The sequence below is a fragment of the Vanessa atalanta genome, chromosome 11 (genome assembly GCF_905147765.1).
Source record: "Vanessa atalanta chromosome 11, ilVanAtal1.2, whole genome shotgun sequence".
Classification (NCBI taxonomy): domain Eukaryota; kingdom Metazoa; phylum Arthropoda; class Insecta; order Lepidoptera; family Nymphalidae; genus Vanessa; species Vanessa atalanta.
The window spans coordinates 5,875,704-5,901,120 of record NC_061881.1 but is presented as its reverse complement, the minus strand read 5'-3'; the positions used below and the strand labels follow the sequence as shown (position 1 = coordinate 5,901,120).

The window sequence follows — 25,417 nt, the reverse complement described above, 5'->3', positions numbered from 1 at the left end:
ATATGTGATCATGAAATTTAATAATGGGGCAGGTACTGTCGTAAACAATATTTTACCTAAGCATATCGTTTAAATGACAGAACTAAAAATATTGCTACTCCTTTCAAGCCTACCTAGGGTAAAAAATTTTTAGACTCTGCGATTTGAAAATGTATCAGAAGCCGCTAATGAGTAAAGTAGATGCAGGGCACGCAGTGGGATACGTACGGTGTACTTCTCGGGGCGCGAGTACCCGTGGCACACGACGAGGTGCAGCGGCGCGTGCGTGGCGGAGCGCAGCGCGTTCACGGCCTCCGCGTGCGTGGCGCCCAGCAGCGACACGCCGTTCACCTCCAGCAGCCGCATGCCCACCTGGCCGCCCGTCAACACTTCGTTACTATGGGTCTTTGAAAACCTCTGATGCATTTTTATCGCTTGTAGTCCGATACGAGTCGGACCGATTAATAGGAGCGACCGACTTGGATACGTCTGAAGATGTAAGTTCGAGTCGAAACGAATACCACTGAGTTTTCCTGTGATTGATTTGTTATCAATAACACTTCTGTTAAAAAGATTATAATTAAACCTGTCTGATTCGGATAACAGCCTCCCGCTTGTGTATCGATTAAAACACATACGAGTAGCATGATGAAATATGCTCCAAGCGAGGCTGTTACTTTTTTATAATTATAGATTAGAATACTTTGTAAAATGTTTGTAAACATTTATGAAATAATAAAATATATGTACTTGTGACATATGTAATATTTTAATGTTCTTAATAAATATTACCTTGAGCCTGCCATCCCTTCTAGCTGCGCCGCCACTATTTATTTTCGATATGAAAACTCCTTCGTCGTTAGGATCGTTAGGGTTGCCACGTTGACCGTTTAGACCACCCTTAATATGCATGCCGAGTTTTTCTCCCTCTTGCTTAATTATTGTTAGCTCCTATAAAACCAGATTATAAGTTAATGTTTTAGCCTAAAATAAGGGATATTAAATATTATATATTATTCATATTAAGCTTCTCGAATATCATTAAATAGATAATGCGACTATAGTAAACATTATTGTCTGGAATGTATTGGTATTCACAAATTATAATTTTGTAATCCGCACAAACTAAATAGCTATGCTATCAAAACGACTTACTCACACATCATGCAAAGCTAACACAAGCATGCAAACATGTACACATATAACTGCACACATTTGTATATTTAGAAAAATAACATAACATTTATACACTATAAGGTCTCTAAAAAGTAAAACATAAAAATTTAAAAGAGAAAGCCTCAAAAAGGATCCGGATGCTTAAAGGTAAATATATTTTTTTGTAAAGTAAATAATTTAGCATTAAATTATTTCAGGATTATAGTCACGCTCTAATAGAGTGAAGCATAATATTACGACGACGGTCGAGCACTCGATGGTACTGGGAGGGGAGGAATTTTGACAAAATAATTTGATAAACACACAGACTGTCGAGTTCATGTTACGTTCTCACTTACAGTTGCGTTAACAATCTCAACTTGATAGAGACCCTGTATTTGTGTTGTGTTGGCCGTAGTGCGCACGTGTGGAAAAGAACAAGGTTATGTATTTTATAACAAAAAAATTACAATTCATCAATTTCAATCCTCTTAGTTCTAAATAATCTTACAATTATTAAGCGACAGCTTTCAATAAGTCTTTCTGTATATTCGTGTTAAGCTCTATATGCATATCTTACTCGCATGTTGCCAAAAACTACGTAAGCGTTGTGTACTACATTATAACATACTCATGTAAATATACGTTATCACTTTTTTAATGAATCCGGTAACTTGCAATCATGCACATGGTACGATTTGTAAGTGTATGTCGTTACAGCATAATACGTTCGTATAAAATGACATGGCATTCTAAATAACTTGCAATGCGACTGTTTAAACTCACAAATAAATAAAGCTTTCTGTCACTCATTTTACAATCATTAATATAACACAACTTACTGCACGAATGACACAGGATCGCCAAGTAAAAAATAAATTAGTATTAGGTTCGTTCTCTCGTGTGTCGCAACGGTTACAATTTAATTACAAATTTAATAACTACCTTTCAATAAAAAATGTCTATAAGATTAAAATGACGCCTTCCAAATGCTTTTTCCAACCCACAAGTAACTAAAAATATACAAACAAGTATCTAATTGAGGCTCGAAAACTCGAAAGACAATTTAATCGAATCTTCTAGAACATCGATCGGACATCAACGCAACTCGAAAGGTGGAGGTAATGGTAATGAAAGTCGGCGAATCCTGTGTCACGGGGGGGCGCGGGGGCACTGACCTGGAAGGCGGGCGGCAGCGGGTCGTGGCGCACGGACAGCGTGAGCGTGGGGCCGGGCTGCAGCAGCAGCTGCACGGCGTCGCGGTGCGTGGCGCCCGGCAGCTCGGCGCCGTTCACCTTCACGAGGCGGTCGCCCATGCGCAGCTTGCCCGAGCGCGCCGCCACGCCGCCGGGCACGACCTGCGCGACCGCGGGAGTGAGAGTCGGCCGTTCCTCGCACTCGCATGAACTTCGTCGACGTGATACTCACGTGAGATATGAATATTCCGGGTTCCTTTCCACCGAAGGGCACGCAGGAGTGATCCGTTCCTCCGATTATACTGAACCCGAGGGAGCCTCCTTCTTTTACTAGTGTGACGTCCTGTAACAACGAAACGGTACCGATAAATTATGGGCGACACTCCTGCAGATTCTATTACAAAGCCAAAAAGCATTTTTTTGTAGTCGTGTATATGTCATCGTCTCGATAAAGGTTAAACCAGACATGTTTTAGAAATTTAATTTATTGTTAACATCGAAATCGAACTTACGCGGAAAGTAGCTCGCTTTCCGTTAAGTTACGATAACTAGAAAAACAAAAAAACTGTAAAGCCGGAGTTGTTTACTATTTTGCGTTTAATTTTATTTATTTTATGTGAAAGTGAAAGTTTTAACCTTATCGACCGAAAATAAAAGCAATTATACTTGTTTATGTTTTTTAAGTATAAGTAGTACTTATACATTTTATAAATATTCCATTGTTTATTTCACATAATAGTCAAGTACAGTTACATATTTTACCGTTTATTTTTCCTACTACTATTCTAAATTTTGAAAGATATACCTTCCCTATCCTACGAATGTTACTAAAACAATTATATTAACTTATGTGAAATTTTAAATAAAAGTCATTGCATTGTTATTGTATGGGTAAATTTTATTATTCCGCGCGCAAACACGATGGGAATTTGACTCTTGTCTAGTAGTGGCATCGACAAACTCGCTTCGATGACTCACGAGACGTTACTCGTTTGTTAGTGTGAACAATTTCCTTATTATATTATATTATAATTATTTCCTTCGACTTAGTTTGACGGAAACCTTTAGCTTTATCAAATGGGAATAAAGATAAACAAACCTTAAATTTACGTATTACACGTAATTTGCTAATAACTCAGCAATATTGTGCACGACTAAGAGTTTATGATTAAAATATCTCTCACTTAACTACTTACATCCACTTTAATTTTACTTCCTAAATTCCGATAACAGTTTCGGCGGCGTACAAAACGCCATTTTTTCGCAAATCAATACTGAATATCATAGATTAATCAAGCTCTCGACCAATGATATCGTATCAATTTGCTATCAAATGTTGTTTATTTTTCTTTTCTTCTCTTATGGTTGGAATAGATATATTATACTCTATAGTATACTACCTTATGATCTTAATTTTCTTATTTACTTGTTTTCCAAATATGAACAAAACTAACCTTTTTAACATTCCCATTTTTTATGAAATAAAAAATTCTATCATTTTATATATATATATATATATATATCATTTTATGTATAATAAAAACATTAGTGGTCAGCTTTATTCGAATTTCACATTATTTCATTGAAATGGACCGACCGATTTGTGAATTAGATATGCAGCAAATCAGCAATTCACAAATTATCTAACTGGTACCAACCACTTCTCACTTATTTAACCGCTTTAGAGAAATCTTCGTATAAGAAAACCATTTGGACTTTTTTTGTTTATACAGTGACAATGTTAATTCATTCAAATAACTCGAAAAACTACAATTTATATATAAAATTGTTTGGTAAGTGCTAATCAGAATACTTGCAAAGTATCGTTAAGTCAGATCGCCTAGCCAATGTGTGCATTTGAGTGTGTTTCTATATGAGATAGTCCTCTGCTATTCCTAATTAAATAATTTTATTAATTAGTTACTTTTAATTTTAAGAAGTGCTTCTGTTTAACTACTGATGAACTAGTACTCGGAGTGTGATATAATAATACTTACTCTCATTGCATGTGAGCAATACAAAGCTAACACCTTTTTAAACGTAAATGTAATTAGACAAAATTACGAAAAACCATCGGCTCACTTAATTAAAAAAAATAATGTGAATAGAAAATATTAGCTTGGTTAGCTTAGTTATTATAGTTATATATATTCATCAATTGAAGAAAGATAAAGATAAGAGTGTATATCAAAATCTATATAATAATAACACGTGATCCTGAAATTGGGCACTATCTTATTCTTAAGTAGGATGTTTTAAACTTAAATGTTGCTACAATACAGAATTCAATGAAGAAGAAGAAAGTTTTCTTAATGTGCTCAGGTGATCAAAAAAATTATGTATCGCTTCATACCAAATGAATTAAATGAAACTGAGTGGTGCTTACCGAGGTAAACCAACACCCTTCGGTTAAAATTAATGTGTAACCATTGGATCATTGTTTTGTTTATACTTATAGCTTATTATGTTTGGTCATCATAAAAACTCAATTGAATTAACTTGATCACACATTTTATTTATTATCATTAAGTATTACTTTGCTACATTTTATATAATGTTATAAAACGGCGAGTGTAGCTCTGTCTGTCTGTTACGCTCTCACGGTTAAACTACCGAACCGATTTTAAAGAAATTTTGTATTAAACTTTTATACTTAAAACCTATGACGGCCCCCTAACACGTAGGCCAAAACTAGTATTTAATATAACAACTTTTATAAATATTCTCAAGCATAACCCACAGCATTCTGTGGGTATAAAAATTGTGTAATGTAGACGAAATATCTAAAAGTAAGTTCAGCTGTACTCTTTGGTATATTCCGTTGATTTTACTTTTTATTTTTCTGAAATTTTAAAATACTTTCCAAATCGGAACCGTTATAAACAACGGGGCCAAACTCATATAATAATAATTATATACTATATACGGTTTATAATTTTAATTATGTCAAATATGGGCATGTCTTGTCTCAATGTCAGTTTATTATTTTATTTTTGTAAGTATGTATCTATTAGATTACAATATAGCGAAAAATAATGCGTTAAATTGCAATCATATTTCACGGTTCACAATATTTCGACAGTTTGTAATCTGACAAGATAGATTGTAATGTAACGATGTTTAGAATCTTACGTTCACCTATCCCATTCCCGTAGAAAATGTCATGTCGTACGTTAAAAATAAATTAAACGTATTATATAATTTAACAAACTTCTAAGAATAGATCCTGCTACAGGATATTTAGTTCTCGATCAAGACTGATTACTAAGCCAATACATTTCAAAAATTTACAAAATACTAATTTTAGGGATCGAATTTTTGATATTTGAAATTTATATCATTTTTTAATTTATAATGTAAATTTAATTTAAGATATATAAACAAGTAACATAAATCAATCCAATAAAGCAACGGTTACTACGTACGTATTTATATGTCACTGTATAAAATTATATAGACGTAACAAAATCTCCTATAAGTGATTGTGATAAAACAAGGAAATGGAACAACCCTATGGTATATTCGATTTAGCCACCCATTAAAATTCTAAATCAGAATCAGTTTGTGTTTTTATTTTTGTTAATTTACTTATTGTCAAAATAACACATACGTTTACATTAAAGGTAATAAAAAACAATAAAATATGTAATTCGTTACTAAATCTAATTAAACTCAAATGTCATTCAATTCAAGGTCAATGTTGTGTATTTATCTTTACTCTTCTCCTCCTGGCATCGAAACGCTTAAACGCTTCCAAATTAATTTGTTTGAGTTCATCGACCATGATTTAGATATACTTTCGATAAATTTTCATAAATTACTGCATGAAGCGGTTTCAATCATTACGTGAATAAAAATAGATTAATATAGTCACAGTCAGTCACGGTTTGAGAAATCACAATTTAATAAAACTGTTGATTATTTGTTTTTTATGGTAATTAAGGGGTAAGGTCTTGTAGGTACAAGATCAGGTTAGATACTGCATAATCAAAAATGAAGCAATTTTTTTGGATTTATATGTAAATTGAAATGAAGTTCATAACTTTATTAAGATAATATGATTTTAAATTAAGAAAATTTGAATGAAATAATAAAAGAATAGGGTACTGAACCTCACTCAAAAAAATAATATAGATATTTTTTTTTTACTGGATATGTATATAAACTAGCAGAAAAACGGAGCACAAACTCGAATGCTAATTCTACAAAAACTAAGCGCAAAGCATACTAACATAAATGAGACAATATATTTATCGACTCTCTTCTCTTGTTAGATAAACGATATTGAAAACCAATAGCTTTTAATTCTTAAAATATTGAAATTGAACAAAATGAAACGCAACCCCGCTCTCCTCGTTTCATATCTGCAAAGAGTCGCATACACTAGATACAAACGGTACCGCAGTCGCGTCTTACTTCGATGATGAGCGGCTCGACGAGGTGGTTGTCGGTGACGCGCGTGACCGTGGTCTCGGTGAAGGTGGACTTGGTGATGGTCTCGGTGACGCGGCCGAGCGCGGCGGGCGGCGGCGGCAGCGCGGGCGGCGCGGCGCGCTGCACGGTGACGCGCACGCCGCGCTCCACGGGCGACGCGGCGCGCGCCCCGCCCAGGAAGTGCGCCGGGATCATCGCTTGGAACTCCTCGCTCGTCATCGCCCGCGCCGGCTGCGCGTGCCACACGTTCACATCGCATCGGCGGCGCCCGGCGGCGGCCGACGCTCGCGCCGGGTATCCCGCTGCGGGCCTCTCGAAATATGAGCTCTATATTTCGAGAGGCCGCGGTCGGGATATCCGGCGCGACCGCCGGGCCGGCCGCCGGGTCGTGAGGGGATGGCGTGACATGAGAGTATACGGGAGATATGAGGTAAGCTATGGTACAAGCGAATGGATGTGAACGTGTTAAACTGTTTTGTACCCATCACCTGCGAAGTATGTACGGCGGCGGGAGGTCGCTTCTTACCTGAATGTCGTCGAATACGTCGTCGTTAGAGCCGTGCAATTTATTGGCGCCGGGAGTTAGAGGCGTGCTCGTACTGTTAGTTGCCGGTTTCGTGCCCGCCTGAAGTCAACAATCGTCAATTAAATACCTCGAGCGCTACGCTACTACAAGCGTGGTACTAGTATAAGCTTCGACAGTACCAAAACTAATATCGTAAAAAAAACTTAACGTAAACCAAGCACTATAAACGGGGATTCATAATACGGGGGACAAAAGCTCATAAAATAATAAAAACAACCAAGAGTACGTTACCACAATAGGACAACTAAAAAGCTAATTCAAAAACCTTACCGTTCCGTTGGTCTGACTCAGTTTCCGCGGAGCCGGTTGAGGTGGTGCTGTTGTCGGTGCAAAGGTGGTTTGTGTTTGTGGTTGTTGTTGAAAGTGCGGTTGCGGTTGCGGTTGCGGTTGTGATAGAATTTGCGTATGCGCTTGCGGTTGCGACATAACATGAGTGGTCACTCGCGGTGCGGTGTGATTTCCGATCATGGTCGGAACATGGTTAGAGGTGGGTTTCTGTGTCGTGGTGACGTTCACATTCGGCAGGCTGGTCTTGTGCTCTCTCACTTCGTCTGATGTGGATTTCCGCGGGAGCAATTCGCCTATACGAGAATTACCTCAAATTTTAATCTATTTTTTTAGTAGATTTGATAATTTATAAATATTATAAAACAATTTTATTTAATAATTATTAAAACAAATGTATTACTTCGGATTATTAAAAATTTTAATTAATTTTGCATTAAAATAAGCAGGCGCTACACCAATCTTAAGCAATACATTCTATAAAAAAAATCACATGATATTATGTACCTTGTTCTGGTGTGATTGTCCGCTGAAGGACAAGTCTCACAAATCGTTCGTGGCCAGTTAGCAGCGAGACGGCGGTTTCATGAGGAGCATTTTCCATATCAACACCGTTGATCTGAAATATTTAATTTGCAATTGACTTTTAATTCTGAGTATTATATGAAAAAAATAGAAGACAATTTACAGGGGATTAATGGCATCTCAGCACAAATCATTTTGCTATTTTGTATGTAAGCACCGTACGTCAAAATGCAGATTAACATATTTTTAAACAAGTACTTTAAAGTTCTTTTACAGATTTAGTGGTAGTTATTAACGTAAAGAAAATATATTTCTGTAAATATTCTCACCGAGATGACTTTGTCTCCGACCAACATTTTGCCGTCCTTGGCGGCGGCCCCCTGCGGCGAAATCCGGGACACGTAGATGGCATCGCTGTCCTCCCTGTACGGGGGGGAACCCTTCCCGCCGGCTATGCTGAACCCTAGGCCCGAGCCGTCTCGTATGAGAGTCGTATGGACGAGGACTTTTTGTTGATAAACTGCAAAATTAAATCATTTATTCACTTTTTGTTTAGAAACCTAACTTGTTGATGTTTGATGATTTAATTTTATAGTATCCTAATAATTCAATTCATAACAATCAATGTAACTATTTTAAGCTTAACAAAATTTTGGACATATTTTTCCAATTGTTGTATCTTTTATTATTCCAAGGTTGCAAAATACTGTTATGATAACAAATATTTATTTCATTCATTAATCCCAGATAAAGATTAAAAAGTATCATATTTATTTTTACTCACTTAATGCACCTACATCGCGACAACACGATAAGATAAGCAATGCAATATTTCACATAATATTTATCATTTCGATTATAACGACTTTAAAAAATAATCATGTTTTTATTAAAACACATAACATCTATAACTTTAAATTCAGACAATGTTAGCACTTTTGCAACGCACCCACATAACATCATCATATCAGTGTTAGAAAATCCTTCAATTCATTCAATCCGAATCAGGTCCAAACTCTACCAACGACCCAAGCAGATTCTCGTAAAGGTATTGTCGTAGTGTCGTTTAAGAAAAAGAGATTTGGCATAGGCTGACCGGGCGGCACGTAGGGCTGCGTGGGCGGCGGCGGCGACGCCTGCAGGCGCTGGTAGGTCGGCGGCTGCGTGGGCGACGGCGAGTAGCTCACGGTGTTGGTGGGCGTGGTCTGGTTGTGCAGCGGCTCCTTGTGCTCGGGCTCGAACTCCTGCGCGTACTGGTTGCTGATGATGAGCGGCTTGCTCAGAATGCCTCGGCCGGTTGGTATCTTAAGAAATAATTGAAACAGAAATAACAGCTTGTATCTCATGGTATACAGCATATGGACAACATCAAAGTAGCTAACACCTCTTGTGAGGGCAATGTCTATGGAAAATGTAAGCTATATAACTATTTGGCAGCTGATTATATTTTTATTTAAATAATATCAAAAACATTCTTATTTCTCGTTTCGTTTTAAATGTTGATCTTCCACAAACAGCGAGGCAGAAACGAGAAAAATATAATCTTAAAAGAATTTCCACTATCTCTGGGTGTTGTAATGTAATACCACGATATAGATAATATTACCTGTCCATTTTCTAATGTAGATACAGTATCAGTAGTACTTGATACAGAGTGATGGCTCGCCCCACTCGCTGCTCGGCTGTGAGTTCTAAAAATATATAATATATATTTTTATTTAACGTGCTCGATGACATTTTATTCATCTCGATAACTCCAACGATACGGGAATAAACGGTTGGATTACCCACAGTGGAAAATATAATATATTAATATTATGCATATATAATCAAAATATACTCTAAGCTGGTAGATGTTGATGTTACACGATTGTATTTGATGTGCATCACTATCAGTAGCTATCAGTGGTTCGGCATTATATTTCACTAAGAAGAACCGACAAAGAACTCAATAGTTATTCATCTTCACAAATTAAATACCTCAATACACATACATACAAATATAATAATGTAACCCAATGCTAACTTTTAATAACCTACTCTACTAGAACGTGGTTAAGCGTTAGGCCTAACCACTGTCTTGTGTATTGATATTTTCCATTATGAAGGGCATGAGTACAGGATAATTGAGCGCAAATGACGTAACTTTCATCTCATACTTGGCAGCATGTTGGCAATATATGTAAATTAAAAAGACCATCGTATGTTATTTACGCATTTGCCTTATTTTCAATAATAAAATATCACCTCGTTGACGTCGGCGAATCCCTGGTCACAACGAGGGTGAGAGTCGAACCACTCGCCTTTAGTACTTCCACCGCATAATAATGATCAACCTCGATCACCGAAGTACCGTTAACCGATAGCACTTTGTCTCCCACCTGAGAATAAAGAAAATGCAATGTTGTTTTGTTTCTAAACCGTTACTTTTCCCTTGTTACTTATTTAATTACCAGCAAAAGTACTATTTGAATTTAAAAAAAAAAGTAAATGCATGCTTCATAGTGATTATAAATAAATCACTCGAACAATACTTATATGGCTTCAAGTGTTCTTACCCTAAGCCCCGCTAGGTACGCTGGTCCATTAGGTGTAACTCGAGAAATGAAGATGCCGTCATCATCGCCAATATACGGCGTAGAACCTCGTCCGCCCGCAATGCTGAGACCGAGGCCGCCCGCAGCGCGAGCAATGCGCACTTCTATACATCGTTGATCGTTAACTATCCGTGCTTCGCTGTCAGCACGTTCGGATACCGATTCACCTGGGAATTCAAAATGAAAAACTTTCATTGTTAAAATGTAATGCAGACTGTTATTTCACACATATAATTTTTTTTTTTCACATATATAATTTATTTTATTATCAAATACAATTTAGTTGAAGATATTTAACTTCACGTCTATAATACAGATAAATTAATTTATTTTAGCATATCAAAAAAAAGAAAAAAGTAGCAAAACGTGATAAAAACATTATAAATCTCTACTGCGAAACGATTATATAATTGGAGAGCTAGAGGTATTCGATCATATTATTGATCGAAACGAAAACTTAATATTGTTATTTCTAGAACCAACGAAAATTGTTTATTCGAAGAGAAAGCTAACAAACAATAAACTACAAATTCCGCAGCTAATGCGGATCGCTCGAATAACCATTTATTTCAATAAGATAACCGATTTTCTTTTCCTCCTACTACATGTAGATATGAAAAAGATAAAACGCAGTAGTTACAAGTTTCATATTGTGTTTATTTAGCTAAGTCGTAAGCGTAATATGTATTCATCCAATATAATAAAATCTTAACATACAAACGTGAACTGACTATTAAATAAGCATTTAGTCAAATAGATCTAATTAAAACTGTACATAAGAAATTATCGATAACCTTGTTTAATACAACGGATTACCCATATCTTATGCAAATAAAGTCAATTATTATTGCTTATACGAAGATATTAATGAACAGATTCGATAAGTATGAGGAAAAGTTGTGAAAATTGCCGTTCATCGACAATTATAAAGAAAACTTTTTCCTGCAATTGCATAGATTCATCAAATAGTAAGAGTTGCTATTACTTTGATAGATTAGCAACGAGCAAAAACATATCGTAACTTTAAATACACGAAAGAGTTATTTATTAGAAAAATCTGTACACCTTTCACATTGTTATAATAATAACTCGATATAATTATGGGTATATAAAACAATTAGTACCGCTATAATTAATAAACTGGGTTAGATCCCTCGATAATTAATCGTGGGCGTTACAAACGATCCGCCACAGGAGCAACTGTAATTCCCGTGACAATATAACGAACAATGCATCGCAAATATGCACCAGATTATTTATAATTTGCAAGGTTAAGCTACACAGTATCAGGATCACATACGTTTAATAACAGTAATGACGTTAGCCTTTCGAATAAGCGATATACTTTAGCTTTAAACTATAATACGATTTACTGCTATAGATAAAACACCACAAAGACCATGGAACTGAAAATGTTTTATAGGTCCGCTTCGAATACAATTGCAGTTTCTCCTATTCTCATATCCGATACAGACGTTGCTGAATTGAATAATAAATGAGCAAAGCTTTCGTAGAGTTCGCACGGCAATCAGTACGACAAGATAAATGACGCTGGCGTAGTGAAATCATGATCCAGAATCATCGTCGCATCCGCGTCCTGAGCGTACTACAATGGCCAATCAGTCTCAATACTTTCACCCCTCCCATAACCTAAATCGAGTAACAACGCTTCTATTGTATCCCAGAAACGAGTCGTGATAGTTAATAGAGGGATTCGTGACTATCGTTTATCAGCCAGTAGTCTTATTTCATTGGGAAACGCTCTTTTCAAGGAATAGCAGTAATTTAACTTAAATAATAATGTAATAGACAGGTGAAAGTCAGAACTATTCCATACAACATTCATATAACAATGATAAATCGCAAATCGCTTTAGCGGTATCGAATGGCTATGATAGACATGAGCTTGAAGTAAGTGACTTCAAAGTTAAATAAAAAATATAATTTGTACCATAGCACAAATAAATTTACCGTTTATAGATCTCTTTGAGAGATTCAACGCAAGCGACAATAATAATAATATAAACAGGCAGATTTCATGTTTAAACTACTGATCCAATTGATAGAGAACCTTTATATGAATTTAATTCATAATCTCAGATATATGTCGGTCCAGGAGTTTTTTTAACAAACGCTAACGAAACTATAATACTTTGTAAATTGACTTGTAGGTCTTCAAATGGTCACAGAAGCCACCAACATATATCTTTTTAAATAACTCACAGTAATCATTTTATGTAACAACAAATTACTGTAGTTTCGTTTAATTATCACAAAATATTAATCCTTATCAAAACAAATAACATATTAATTTATATATATCATATCAATGATTTTAAACTCATGGTTAATTTGCTAAATAAATAAGGCTGATAAATAAAATACATTATTCGATAAAACACTATATAGATGATAAAAAGCATGGAGGTTGTATTCCTTGATATTAATGAAGGTTAAATGATTACATGATGTATTGATAACATTTATGTGTGGTTAAATAATTAACCTATGTCATTTAATTGGTTTAAAGGAGTAATTACCTACTAAATTCTCGACAGTTCCTTTCGGCAGTCTAGTCTAGTCTAGTTTTGTGAGTAGATCTTTATGTATAGCGGGGAATTATTTTTTTATGTAAGACAGCCTATGTAGCAGGCGGCTCATTCGAGGTGGGATAAATAAATAGAAAACAATATAAACAATAGAAAACAATATGAAGCATTACAATGTCATCTTGCTCTTCTTGGAACTCTTTTGACAAGACTAAGTCCGAAAAGTATGTAAAGAGTTGAATTTACAAAATAGAATCGATGATGTCAGTATCATTTGCAATGAACCATTGAAATAAACGATTTTAATATTATGTCGATTACGATTAATTATTGTAATGTGTATTTAATAAAATACCAAAAATAAATGTGCAACCGTCGTCATAAACGAAAAATACCACGATGCACTGCTCTGCCCTTATGTGTATTAGTTAAACGTAACAGATATGAATACATAATATAACCAAAAATCAAAATCAATCTTTATTAAATTATACTTATTTATCGGTTTGAATCGTCATTTTATAAGAATAATGAAACGTTAAGCTATCACCGGCTAAAAAATAGATTCCACCGAGCAAAATCGCAATATTTACTACACTACCACGTCTTTTTGTGTCAATATCAAAAAAAGGTTTTCTAAATACAATTATTGCATCTATAATACATTTGAACATTGAGAACGAACTTATCTTTTATTACATTTTCGTAACAACACGCCAGAACATATATATAATGTAACTCACGTTACTTTGCGAATGCAAAGAATATCAAGCAGGTGTCTTCCGATACACGAATCATATACCTTGTACACAGTAAAGACATATGTGTAAACATATTATGTATGTTTGAAACACCTTTGCGTTTTTTTTATTTAGTCAAAGACCATCTAAACGGTGACTCGTGAGTCATCGTCCGAAATACGTATGCTATAAAAGAATTTAAAGAATTTATTTTTTGTTATTATTATTTGATTATTATCCTAACTTATCTTAAGACCGCACCTATTTTTAAAGTTGTGTTCATTTTGTTTTTAATACATTAATTTCCGCTCTGATAACAGTCATAACGTATATGTTTATTTATTAAAGCCAATTTACTTTATTAAAAGATGAAATTAATGTAAAATTACGGTTCATTTCATAAATTGATAAAAATATATATAAACCTATGCATATTTTTATTAAATATAGTCTGTATGTTGAATATAAAATAATAATTAATATTTTTCGATATATTTCAAGGTATCTTGCTTAATTTGTTTTAACATTTCGTGATATTCATATAACTGTCAATTGAAGTTCTTAAATAATTAAAAATCAAAAGTGTAAACATTTGAAGTCTACAACACTCAAGGTCTGTTTATTTATTATTTACCACGAAATCAAGTATCGGTATGGCGTGAAAATACGCATCAAAGTCGTTTTAACAGAATGAGATATAATAGGAACAAACCAATTGTAAGCCATATTTTTTAGTATAGGATAACATTTCAAAACAAATGAAAATACCGCTTACAATTTAAAAAAGAAAACCGACAGTTTATTACGGAAGTTAATGCAAAGTTTAGATTAAGGTAGCTTAGATAACGACATAATTCATTAAAAAAGACAATATTACTCAACGTTTGTATACATAAACTAGAAAGAATAATATAAGCAAATTTAACTTTTCCTAATTGACAAACATAGAAGTACCACAATGAAACAGTTCTACATGTATAGCCTTTAAAGTATAATACAATATAAACAAAAGTTAAATTAAATATCAACAAACATTTACGCAATGTTCAAGTAGCTTTTGGTCCTACCTAAAGATGACCGCATCGCAAACAAACCCATACAGTTTCACCTTCACACTAAAATAACATTATTCTCGACGCCCATTAAACGTATTACGTACGGCCTATTGAACAAAAGCGGTAGACCATTTAAAATTATCCTGTGTAACCACTATTAAATATTTTTTATAAAATATGTAGCTTGTGTCTTTATTCGACTTAAATGTAATATTACGCAAACCAACACTATAGTTATAGGTACTGATGGAAAATGCTAAAACTAGAACATAGACAAGTTAATAATTTTCTTTATTATTATATTAGCTACAAATAATATTCATTAAGGATTTACATTATGTTTGTGCTTTCTTTGTTATGAAAACAAACATAACACTATACGGTAATATTAAAATTCACGATTAACTACTTAAAAATGTTTTAATTTTTATTGTATTAACTTTGTTTAAATGCGAGCTAGATATTCCATATGAATACATTAAAAATATTTCTTTTAAGATATTAAAAAATAACTTACGTTTCTTCCTCCTTATTACCCCCATATTTCCACTCTATGAAGGACTTACTTCGTGAGTATCGTTTACTAGTAAAAAACTAGATTAATTTAAGTTCGCAATAAACAAAGGCTAATATTGCATATCAATAAGGTGCAGCACCCTCGTGCATTCCGTATCGGTCCTTGTCAAAATTCATTATTAAAATAACAAAAGTCCGTCCGTAACATAAAAGTTATATCGCTTTTTTTATAAATAAAATAAAAAAACTGTATATATCGCCTTGTATTTTTCAAACACACACACTTATATGACCTAAATAAAGTATAAAAGGACGCATGCGTACGCGCAGCCCGGGGCGCATGCGTTGACGGAATGCGCGCGCTGCAACAGCGAGATGTAGAGGCTGTAGCGCCGGCGCCCGCGACCTCTCCGTTAGATTAAAAATAGAAAGTAACAACCTGGCGCATACCGACTCCTTATTTTTTACCCTCAGATAATTTATCTATCTGCAGCGGATTGATCTCTTCAACACTAAAGAACACTTTCGATTTTTCCATCAAACTTTGTAATTACATTTTAAATAGAATTTCAATAACAACAATACAATCTGATAAATATTACGATATGAAATTGTATTGATAAACAACTATTTTTTACCGGATTTTACTATGGCGGATACCAAATTGAATTTATAAAAGAACTAAGAACGGTTGATTTGAGATTTCCGCTACAACCAATATCAATCAATCTAAATGTTTAAAATTAATTCATAAGTGTCTTTTAATCGAAGAAATACATATACAAATGGTTTTGAGACTTCGTAGTATACGACAAAGGTTATTCAACTACTAAACCGGTTAAATGTTTAAACTTTTAACAGAATCATTTTTTTTTTGTTGTTTTACTTTTATTTCGTAAAAAGGAAGTCACAGATAAGCCTCTTACTGCGTAAAATTGATTACAGATGCAAGATTTATAACACAGGTTTTATGTCGTACATTAGAAATAATCAAAGCGGAAACGGAAACTTGAGTACTACAAACTTAATTTAATATTCATAATAACTTCCACAAAAAGATCTAATTAAAACGACAATACGACAAAGACACATAAAAATCGAAAGTTATCGCAAATTTAATAAGTAAAAACAACATATTTTTCGATTCGATTGGCCGGAACTAGTATTTAGCTGCAGATTACTCTTAAATACTAAAAAGTGAATAAATAAAAACTTGTAAAATCGGCTTATTTTCATGATGAAAAACAATATTTTTTTAATCCTGCCGTTTTAATATTTTCAATGCTCATTTTATGATGTCTTGTTAAGTTAATATCTAGAATTATCTTAAGTCGACAACTAACAAGCGGTGCTAACAATTTGCTACGAGCCAGAGAAAATTAGAAACTACGATGACTACCAGGATATTGCTTTCAGTATAAAAGCTGATTATTAAAACCAGACAGGAGCTCTGAGCTTTCCATACGAGAGCTAGCTGATACTTAATCTAGTAAATCGTTTTATTATGAAAAGCATTTTAATTCAAAGCTATCTTGTTAAGAACTAAAAAGAAAAGATTTATCTATTATTTATTTTTAAATTGTTTATTCATCGACAATAAATCTTTCGTGTCTGTAGAACGGACACAGATTATGCTAATTAAGGGAGAATATTTGAATCTTATTTATTAAAATAGATTGCATATCTACCGATTCCAAAATATGGGTTTTAATTAAAATATGCAATCATGTCAATTAGATACAGCACGCGTCGTGCATAATGAATTCTGAAATCCGCTTCCTTGTATAACATTAGGTCGCTTTCAAGAGGAAGAATTTACGGTAGTATTTATTTTACGGTTTAAATAACGGTCACAATGATGCAAGCTAGTGGAGATTTTTGTGCAAACGAGGATACCTTCCGTAGGTGGAGACGTGGAAACAGTAAACTAACCGTTTTATTGAAATTATTTATCACATCGTGTAGAATAACAATGTTAACGGTTGAGTTAAAATATCATAATATATTGTTTACATTGCACATTATATATAAATTTATTATTTAAAATAATCGATTTTACCGTCACAGCGGACCGTTTGTTTGTCACGACATTACCATTCCAACAGATTTTAATAATTTTGAATGTTATTTTGCAAAAAATATATAGTAAACATTCCAAAAGTATATTTATAATATTACTAATAAATCTTCAACTTGTCTGATATTTTAAATTAACAATATTTCTTTGCAGTCAAACGAATACAACCGTTTATTTATCGGTTTTGTTAATCGGATATCATACAGAGGACGCGCTTCAATAGTTAATTTCACAGGTTCGCTTTCAAGATCTACAGCCGCGGCGCGGATGTTAACCGCAACCAAGTGCAGCCCTCAGTTTATTATATCTATCGTATAATGCGGTTTCGTTACCGTCCAACATAAAGCAGAATAAGAGAAACTCGAGCTAGGGCTTGAGGATTATTACCACGAGATTGATTTAGACAGACGGAATAAATTAGAAGAGAAAGGTGCACTATTCAGACACAAAAGGCAAGGTGAATGTGTCTATTCAGATTACTTCCTATAGATAACATACCGATGTGCAAATGATAAATATTTCAGATAAGGCAACTCGACGCATTAAATATATCAAAAGAGATTTAGAAAATAGGAAAACAAGAATTAGAGATTACGAAGTGATCTGCTGTGTTGCGCTTAACATTTCATTGAAAGTAATTGCATTACAGCGAAAAACGTTTTTATACACATCATCATTACAGAAACGTCTTCTAAATTACACTCTACGACATTCATTCATCATGTGTTCGCGTCCATATTACATGATTGACAGGGCTAATGTGATTATATATAAACATTTTTGTACCTAATCGTTCATGACTGGCAAAAAATACAAAGAGAATTAGTTTGAATCTCAAACATTGTACAACATATGTACTGATAATATAGTAACGTTAAGTCTCACAGGCTATTACGTGTGTGACCTTTCGTGCGATGTACCCAAAGGCAAATTTGAACCTGACTTGAAATTAAATCGGAATATAATGTTATTTCAAGTAGAGTCGAGTTCACTGAAACCGATCGTGTTCGTCTGATTTTCTATCGACCATCGGCGCACGAACTTTACGTAGAGTATTCGCCTTCTAAGCTCATCCGTTATATTTATTATCATCCAGGCGACTTGGAAGCCGTCCGCGGATACAGCTTTTGTGCTTTCTATCTGATAAATGTTAGTAACGACATAATATTTTAGAATGGAAGAGGTTGAATTTTATAACATCCGTTACATAAAAAGAGAGCTAATGAGAAATTACGTATAATTAATTGTAAAAGAAGATCGATTTCTGTAAAAATAGATATAGTGAATAGTGGTAGTAAATATTTGTATTAGCCTGAATGACGCAGCAAAGTAAAAAATTCCTAGTTAACAATATATTCGCAATCAAATGATAAACACATTAATCACTTAAATTTTATATACAAGTAATCAATAACGAGGTAATACATAATATTTCAATGTTATCTGTTCAAGTACCTATATACATACCTAAATAATGTCACTTCCTTCAAAACCTGTACGTAAAAGTATATGCAGTAACTGAATGCTTATAAAAAACGTTCAAATTAGTGACACTATAATGTAACAGAACATCTGGTTCAGAGGAATAGCTTGAATAAAAAAATAAAAAAAATCGTCGGTACCAATTTAATTCCGAAGAATTTATAACTCATCGGGGATAACAAAAATAATAATATGATATTATCAATTACCAAAAAAAAAATATACGTTTAAATAAATATGTCAATGAAGACAGGAAGGAAATTACCAGCAAAATAAATAAATGCCGAACTTGACCTCAGGAAGACGTGCACAGAACAGGCCTTACTTGCTTTGAAGGTGAATTCCATTATCGAGCACATGATACCGCGAACTACTGACTTTGTAACGGCCATTGTGGCGCAAAACCTTAATAAAGCTTCTTTATCCACCGTGGAGAGAAATTTATCTACGTGAGTATGTAATCGAGAAGCGTATACAGGACTGCGAACAAACAAGGTTCGCACCTGACGCCTGTGTGGTTCATTAGACCGCACCAATAAACTCGGGGAAAGCTGGTGCTATTGTTATCCGTCCCTCGGGAGGGTTCGATCATATCTCGCCCTACATACGCACACACGCATTTATATATATAACTGTCATATTACGTGAAATTATTTTATTACGTGACAAATTATAATAATATTATTATAAATGGTCCATCGCATATATTTAGTTAATCGCCTTAGATTATGTGTTTGCTCAGCCAAGTATCTGGTATTAGGATTTTTTTTTTTATATTTTGGAGTTATTAAAATCTTAACCTACAGTTCGAATCAAATTATCTTAAAAATTAAAGGTAGAACATTTCATAGACATTTTTATTATAAACATCACCAGCCTGTCAATCAATGTTAACAACACTAATCCCATTGTGACAAATCAAATTTAATCTCTTTCAAAATCTATCTATCGTTGGATATGATAGTCCATATAACTGAAAGTAGAAATTTATAGAATATAACTTATATATTGCAGGTCGATGTCGATAGTTTCTATTCAAAGCAGCTTTCTAAGGCAAATTTCTCTTTAAATGCCAGATAACCTAAGCACTTGCAACATCCCTACCGGTGTTTACCATAATTGAACCTTAAATGTCAGATAGAATTAATTTATTCAATAGATAAAATAAATAATTACTGCCAATGTTTATCACCTCAAGTTACTTTCACGACAAACGATGGAGAAAGACATATAATTTATTATTTTACCTGAGACGTAAAACGATTCTCGTTAAAATTAAATGAATGAATTCATAAACGTTAATATATCATTGTCGTATTGCAAAACAGTTTTATGTACATAAAATTAATGCTATATAAAGATAACAACAACAATAAATAAAGACCACATTGTATAGAGTTTGGAAGAAGAACTTGTACATCCGCAGAACATACCATAGTCATGAACCGTAGGCTCATTTTCACTTATGCGTACTCGTCTTGATGAAGCTCTTTCCGGCAGCGTGTAATGAATAGGATTCTGAACATTCTGTCGGCGGTTATACTGCGCAGTTCGGGGCAGCGTACCGTATATCTGACTCGCCGTGTCAATATAGACTGGCTGATAACGAGGCACCGGATATTGGGGTACATTTTGTCTTAATGGATCTGGGTATTCCACATATGAGCTCGGCTGTGAATTTATTCCGTAGCGGTTATTTTGTCGGTTGTCGTAATGATTTAGAGCTTGTAAACTTTGCGCCGGATATCCATATTGAACGGGTTGTCTTCTATATTTATCGAGTATTTCAAAAGCTCTGTTTTGTGGTTCTGCGAAACGATCAGTCGCAAATATTTCACTCACGGGTAAGGCAGAGCTACTATTACTCAAATTACTGCGGTTACTTCTTGTGCTACTCCGGAGACCGTTCCGGCTCAGCGAACCATCACCACGTACACTTAACTTTAATTCAAGTCTTTTGTCTTTCATAGTGTCTGTTTTCACTGATTACGATTCATCCAATTAAATTACTAATATCACTGTTTCAAATCCATATTAGGCTTTCTGAGTATGAATTAGAAACTCAATCGTTAATGAATCTAATTAATTTTATACTATGGATTAATATTATTGATGAATTCATTCGATAGAGAATTAACGATATAAAAACAATTATTCTCGTGTAAGATAACTAATAACTGTTGTTACATGTTAAATGACCACAAGCCTGAGAACAAGCTCGACGTTGTGAGAGTTAATTGAGGTTAAAAGTTTTTTCGAAACATCAACAGAGTCTTAAACAAAAGTACTATCTAAACGCCTGGCGGGTGGGACAGCTAAATAAATGAGAATAATTCAACTGACGGCAGAATTAAATTAGCTCTTTAAACTAATTTTCGACGTTTCACAAGTGTAAGAACTTTCTCGAAAATTGGCCTTTAAAAAATATTCGGACAATATGAATAGTTGAAACGAACACACACTCGAGTAATGCGATCGGAGTAAAATATTTCTGGTCACTAGTAGAATAAGACTCGGGCGAATCGTTATTATTAGAGACGATAAGATAACGTCAGTTCAATAACATGTGCTATGCAAGTTTAACAAATAATAGTGAATTCATCGACTTATTTGTATGTGTTCATTACTGTTAGTAATTATATAATAAGTAAACATATCTTCGAGCGTGCTTTGATATGAAAAAAATATTGAACTATCAGAAATTTTATAACAGTTTATCACAATTTGAGGAAAAGCTGGAGTTTCTCAAAACCTTAGTAATAAAGGAAATTTCACTTTACATTTTAATAATAAAAACTCATATATTAAAAAAAACTGCATTAAAAGTTATCTACTGATATAAATTATCTCATACAATAGCGGTAAATCATAAGGATTAATACTGGAGTTAGTTTGCAATATTTGGCTCTTTTATTAAATAAAAAAAAATGGCAAAGATTATGTCTGTATTATGAAGGTTACTTTGAAAGTATAGCATTAAATATATTCATGTAGAAATTATGTGGCTGGAACACGGCGAAAGTATCGCTTGATCAATTATAGCGAATAAACCGACAATTGAAAAGTGAAGTAAATCACGACTTTCATGTAAGAGTACAATAACAGTACGATAAATTGTACGAGCCAGTCACATGATGTATTTACAAAGATATTAATGTTACAATAGCTAGACTTGACCTTCAAATCGAATAGAGCCAGAGTTAGTACGATGTTTTCGAACAAACATAAAACATGTGCTTATAAATTCTTAGCAAAAACACTAACAGAAAACTAATTATGCAGAAGATATTATACGATTCATTGTTCAAAATTATAATATTATGATTCAGTAAAACTTTTGGTACCAAAAACAACATATAATTCACTTTTAAACTTGTTAACACTTTTTCCTATCTTTCACCAAATAAACTCGAAATATTTACTTATTTTTGTAAAATCGATATCCGATTAAACTACGTTACAATAAATATTATAACAAGATCGCTCGCCTTCACATCACAATTCGAATTGAACACATATAGTAATTTTCTTTTGCATAGTTTACACGGCGCGTCACGCTATTAGCGTTTGACAATTTTTATTCTTTTTTAATATTTCTTAGTCAGGATTTCGGCTTAAACGCAGCACAGGTGATCGAAACACTGGCCATACGTTGCAAAATGGCATGTCGAGTGTGCTAGATAAGCTGATAACGTAGCGATACTGATTATACGACTGCAAACATTGCGTACAACGAAAGTCATTGTGGACTTATTTTGCTACAAAAATTCGGGTTATGTTATCCCATTATGAGTAATAAAGCAAATAAGAAGTCGTTTTCTTTAATTATTTATTGCAATTTTTTTATTCTAATAATAGTAATATTTCAGATTTCTTTCTAATACGTTTTCTCTTTTTTTAGAATATTACTTGCCTTAAAATGGTTTTTGCTTCATAAATATAATATATATTGATAGAAGAACATCTGAAGGTTATCAATTCACAGTACCTTTTAAAATAAATTCGACGTGATTTCGAGCAATGAACTTACTAGTGAGTGACGGGTTTCAAGCGATGCTCGTGATCATTACGGGCGAGTGTGGTCACGATCGCGTGAAACAATGTCGCAACTGCTATCTAAGAAACATCGTGCACTATGTCCCCATAGCTTGCAATCCCATTATACTCGGATTGTTTAAATATCCTTCTAAACTTGTGTAATACGATGTACCATTTTAACTTACATAGACAAAGAATTTATTTTCCGCTATACTGAACTCCCCCAACCGTAAAATGTATCCGTCTTATACAAATACGCACTGTTTACATTGAAAAGTCGAAGAATTGTTACTTTAAACTTACCGTCAGGAACGTCTTCTAAAATATCGTCGTCATTTTTGAGTTCGTGTTGTTCTCGTTTTTTGATCGCCTGTAAGAAAATAATATATTAAGATCTTTACCTAATTACACAGCATGAAATGACAAATAACAACAAACTTAACTAAACAAAGCTTAACAATGGACTTATAAGCAATAATAAGAGTTAGAAATTGCAAAATCAAAGTATTAACAAGACACAAGCAAGGTGAGCCAAATAAAATGCAGTCAAATCTAATTCAAAATCTTAGTCTAAATGTCTCTCTCTATCTTAAAACCCATCTCACCCGGGTAAGCCATCCACCCGCAGCTTTCAAGCACCTCATATTGTTGCTAAATAACGACGTGGTATTTACCACTACGCAAATCTTGTATCATTGTCGATCAAACTAGGGAAATTTCACTTCACTTATCGTTTTATTTCGAATTAATGAAACATTATTAAAAGTGTTGCGGTACGAGACAGTCATTTCTGCGAACCTCTCGGAGGGTCTACTGTGAACGATGTGGTCGAGGGCCCGCGCGCATCAGCCCGTAACAGCCGCAGTCTTCCTACAATTACCCACGCTTGAGTCGTGCTTACAGAAACGGAGCGATTCGCTGACAGTTTATTAAGTCACTTGGGGTCTTAACCCAGTTTTTGTCGATAGTGAATTAATAAGTTTATTTTATGGAGAAAGTGGTAAATCCTTGAAACTACAGATTCGAATGCTTTAAGCGGAGCGCCTCGACTAAGTTATGATTGTAGATATATCACATTAAGATGCACGTCCAACAAAGGTCTCACGAAACTATTGTTTCCTCTTTTTCATCACGAATAAGAAATTGTAACGTGACCGTACGTCCGCTTGTACTCTTTCGCGCGGCAGTAGAAACACGAGCAAACTGAGAGAGCATTCAGTTCAAAAAACGCATATACGGACTACTTCACGAGCCTCGCATACGCCATAAATTAGCTAGAATTAAAGCGACAGATATCATCACACTACACCGCCAAGCTAATAATTATATTAAAAAGAAATTTTCAATGGACTGATTCAAATATTTATGTATATTAAAGTTCTTAAAGCCCCTTATTTTTTATAAATATAGTTCCTCATTAAAAAAGAAGAATGCAAACGAAAATCATAAGCACATATGTTAATTGTTCATAATTATTTAGAATATGAGAAAAATAATACATAATATGAATAAAACAAAAGCAAGTTACAAAAGTTCTCAGAGATCACACGAACAATCATGCGCTTTATAGTCACGTTTTGATATAACGGCATGCAGTGAGCGAAAGTAATGGGTTTATTTATACCATATATATGTTATTAGAAACTTTTTTGGTTTTATATTGTAATGTTTTAATTCCTACGCAAGTATATTAGGTGTTGTTTTTTTTTAAAACAAAAGTATTAGAATGTTGTTAAAGGTAAATAATGCTCCGTACAACTAAAACAAGATTGAGATAATTCGAACATGCTTACGAAGCACTTTTGTGGTTACGTCTACAATAATAATTATTATTATAGAAGGTGCACTGTTTTAAAAAAAAATAGTCAAGAGAGCAAACACGATATACCATATCAATAAAAGTAGTAAATATATAAATATCTTATTGTCGCTTGTCCTTGTTATTATTCCAAGCTTTCGTGCATCGTTGATGCGAATAAGATGAAAATTTGTTCATTTTTTTTTTGATAATTGCTTGAAGGTTTCCGATATAAAACCAACAATTATTGACTTGTTGACGTAGAATAAAATTAAAGAGATTTTGTCGTCACAAATACCGGACTAATTTTCGATATTATTATACGATTTTTGAATTATACAACATGGTGAGAATTGACGACATGCAAAAGGTAATTCAGATAGAATAAGGCCAGCAAGACGCATA

At 33.9% G+C, this 25,417-nt stretch overlaps 1 protein-coding gene across 10 annotated transcripts in view; it reads right to left on the bottom strand.

The window, feature by feature from the left end:
* LOC125067469 (protein lap4-like) overlaps positions 1–25,417 on the bottom strand; it is a 64,213-nt gene that overhangs the window by 11,378 nt on the left and 27,418 nt on the right. For 9 of the 10 annotated variants that reach the window (XM_047676108.1, XM_047676109.1, XM_047676111.1 and 6 more), the window contains 14 exons: positions 23,518–23,584; positions 10,719–10,924; positions 10,408–10,541; positions 9,767–9,851; positions 9,257–9,464; positions 8,490–8,680; positions 8,143–8,254; positions 7,621–7,931; positions 7,291–7,389; positions 6,747–6,995; positions 2,563–2,673; positions 2,313–2,492; positions 772–930; positions 208–351 (listed from right to left, as the gene is read on the bottom strand). In XM_047676108.1, the coding sequence (XP_047532064.1) occupies positions 208–351; positions 772–930; positions 2,313–2,492; positions 2,563–2,673; positions 6,747–6,995; positions 7,291–7,389; positions 7,621–7,931; positions 8,143–8,254; positions 8,490–8,680; positions 9,257–9,464; positions 9,767–9,851; positions 10,408–10,541; positions 10,719–10,924; positions 23,518–23,584 (2,256 nt within the window). The remainder of the gene's footprint in view (positions 1–207; positions 352–771; positions 931–2,312; positions 2,493–2,562; positions 2,674–6,746; positions 6,996–7,290; positions 7,390–7,620; positions 7,932–8,142; positions 8,255–8,489; positions 8,681–9,256; positions 9,465–9,766; positions 9,852–10,407; positions 10,542–10,718; positions 10,925–23,517; positions 23,585–25,417) is intronic. The other variant, XM_047676112.1, reaches the window with a different exon arrangement.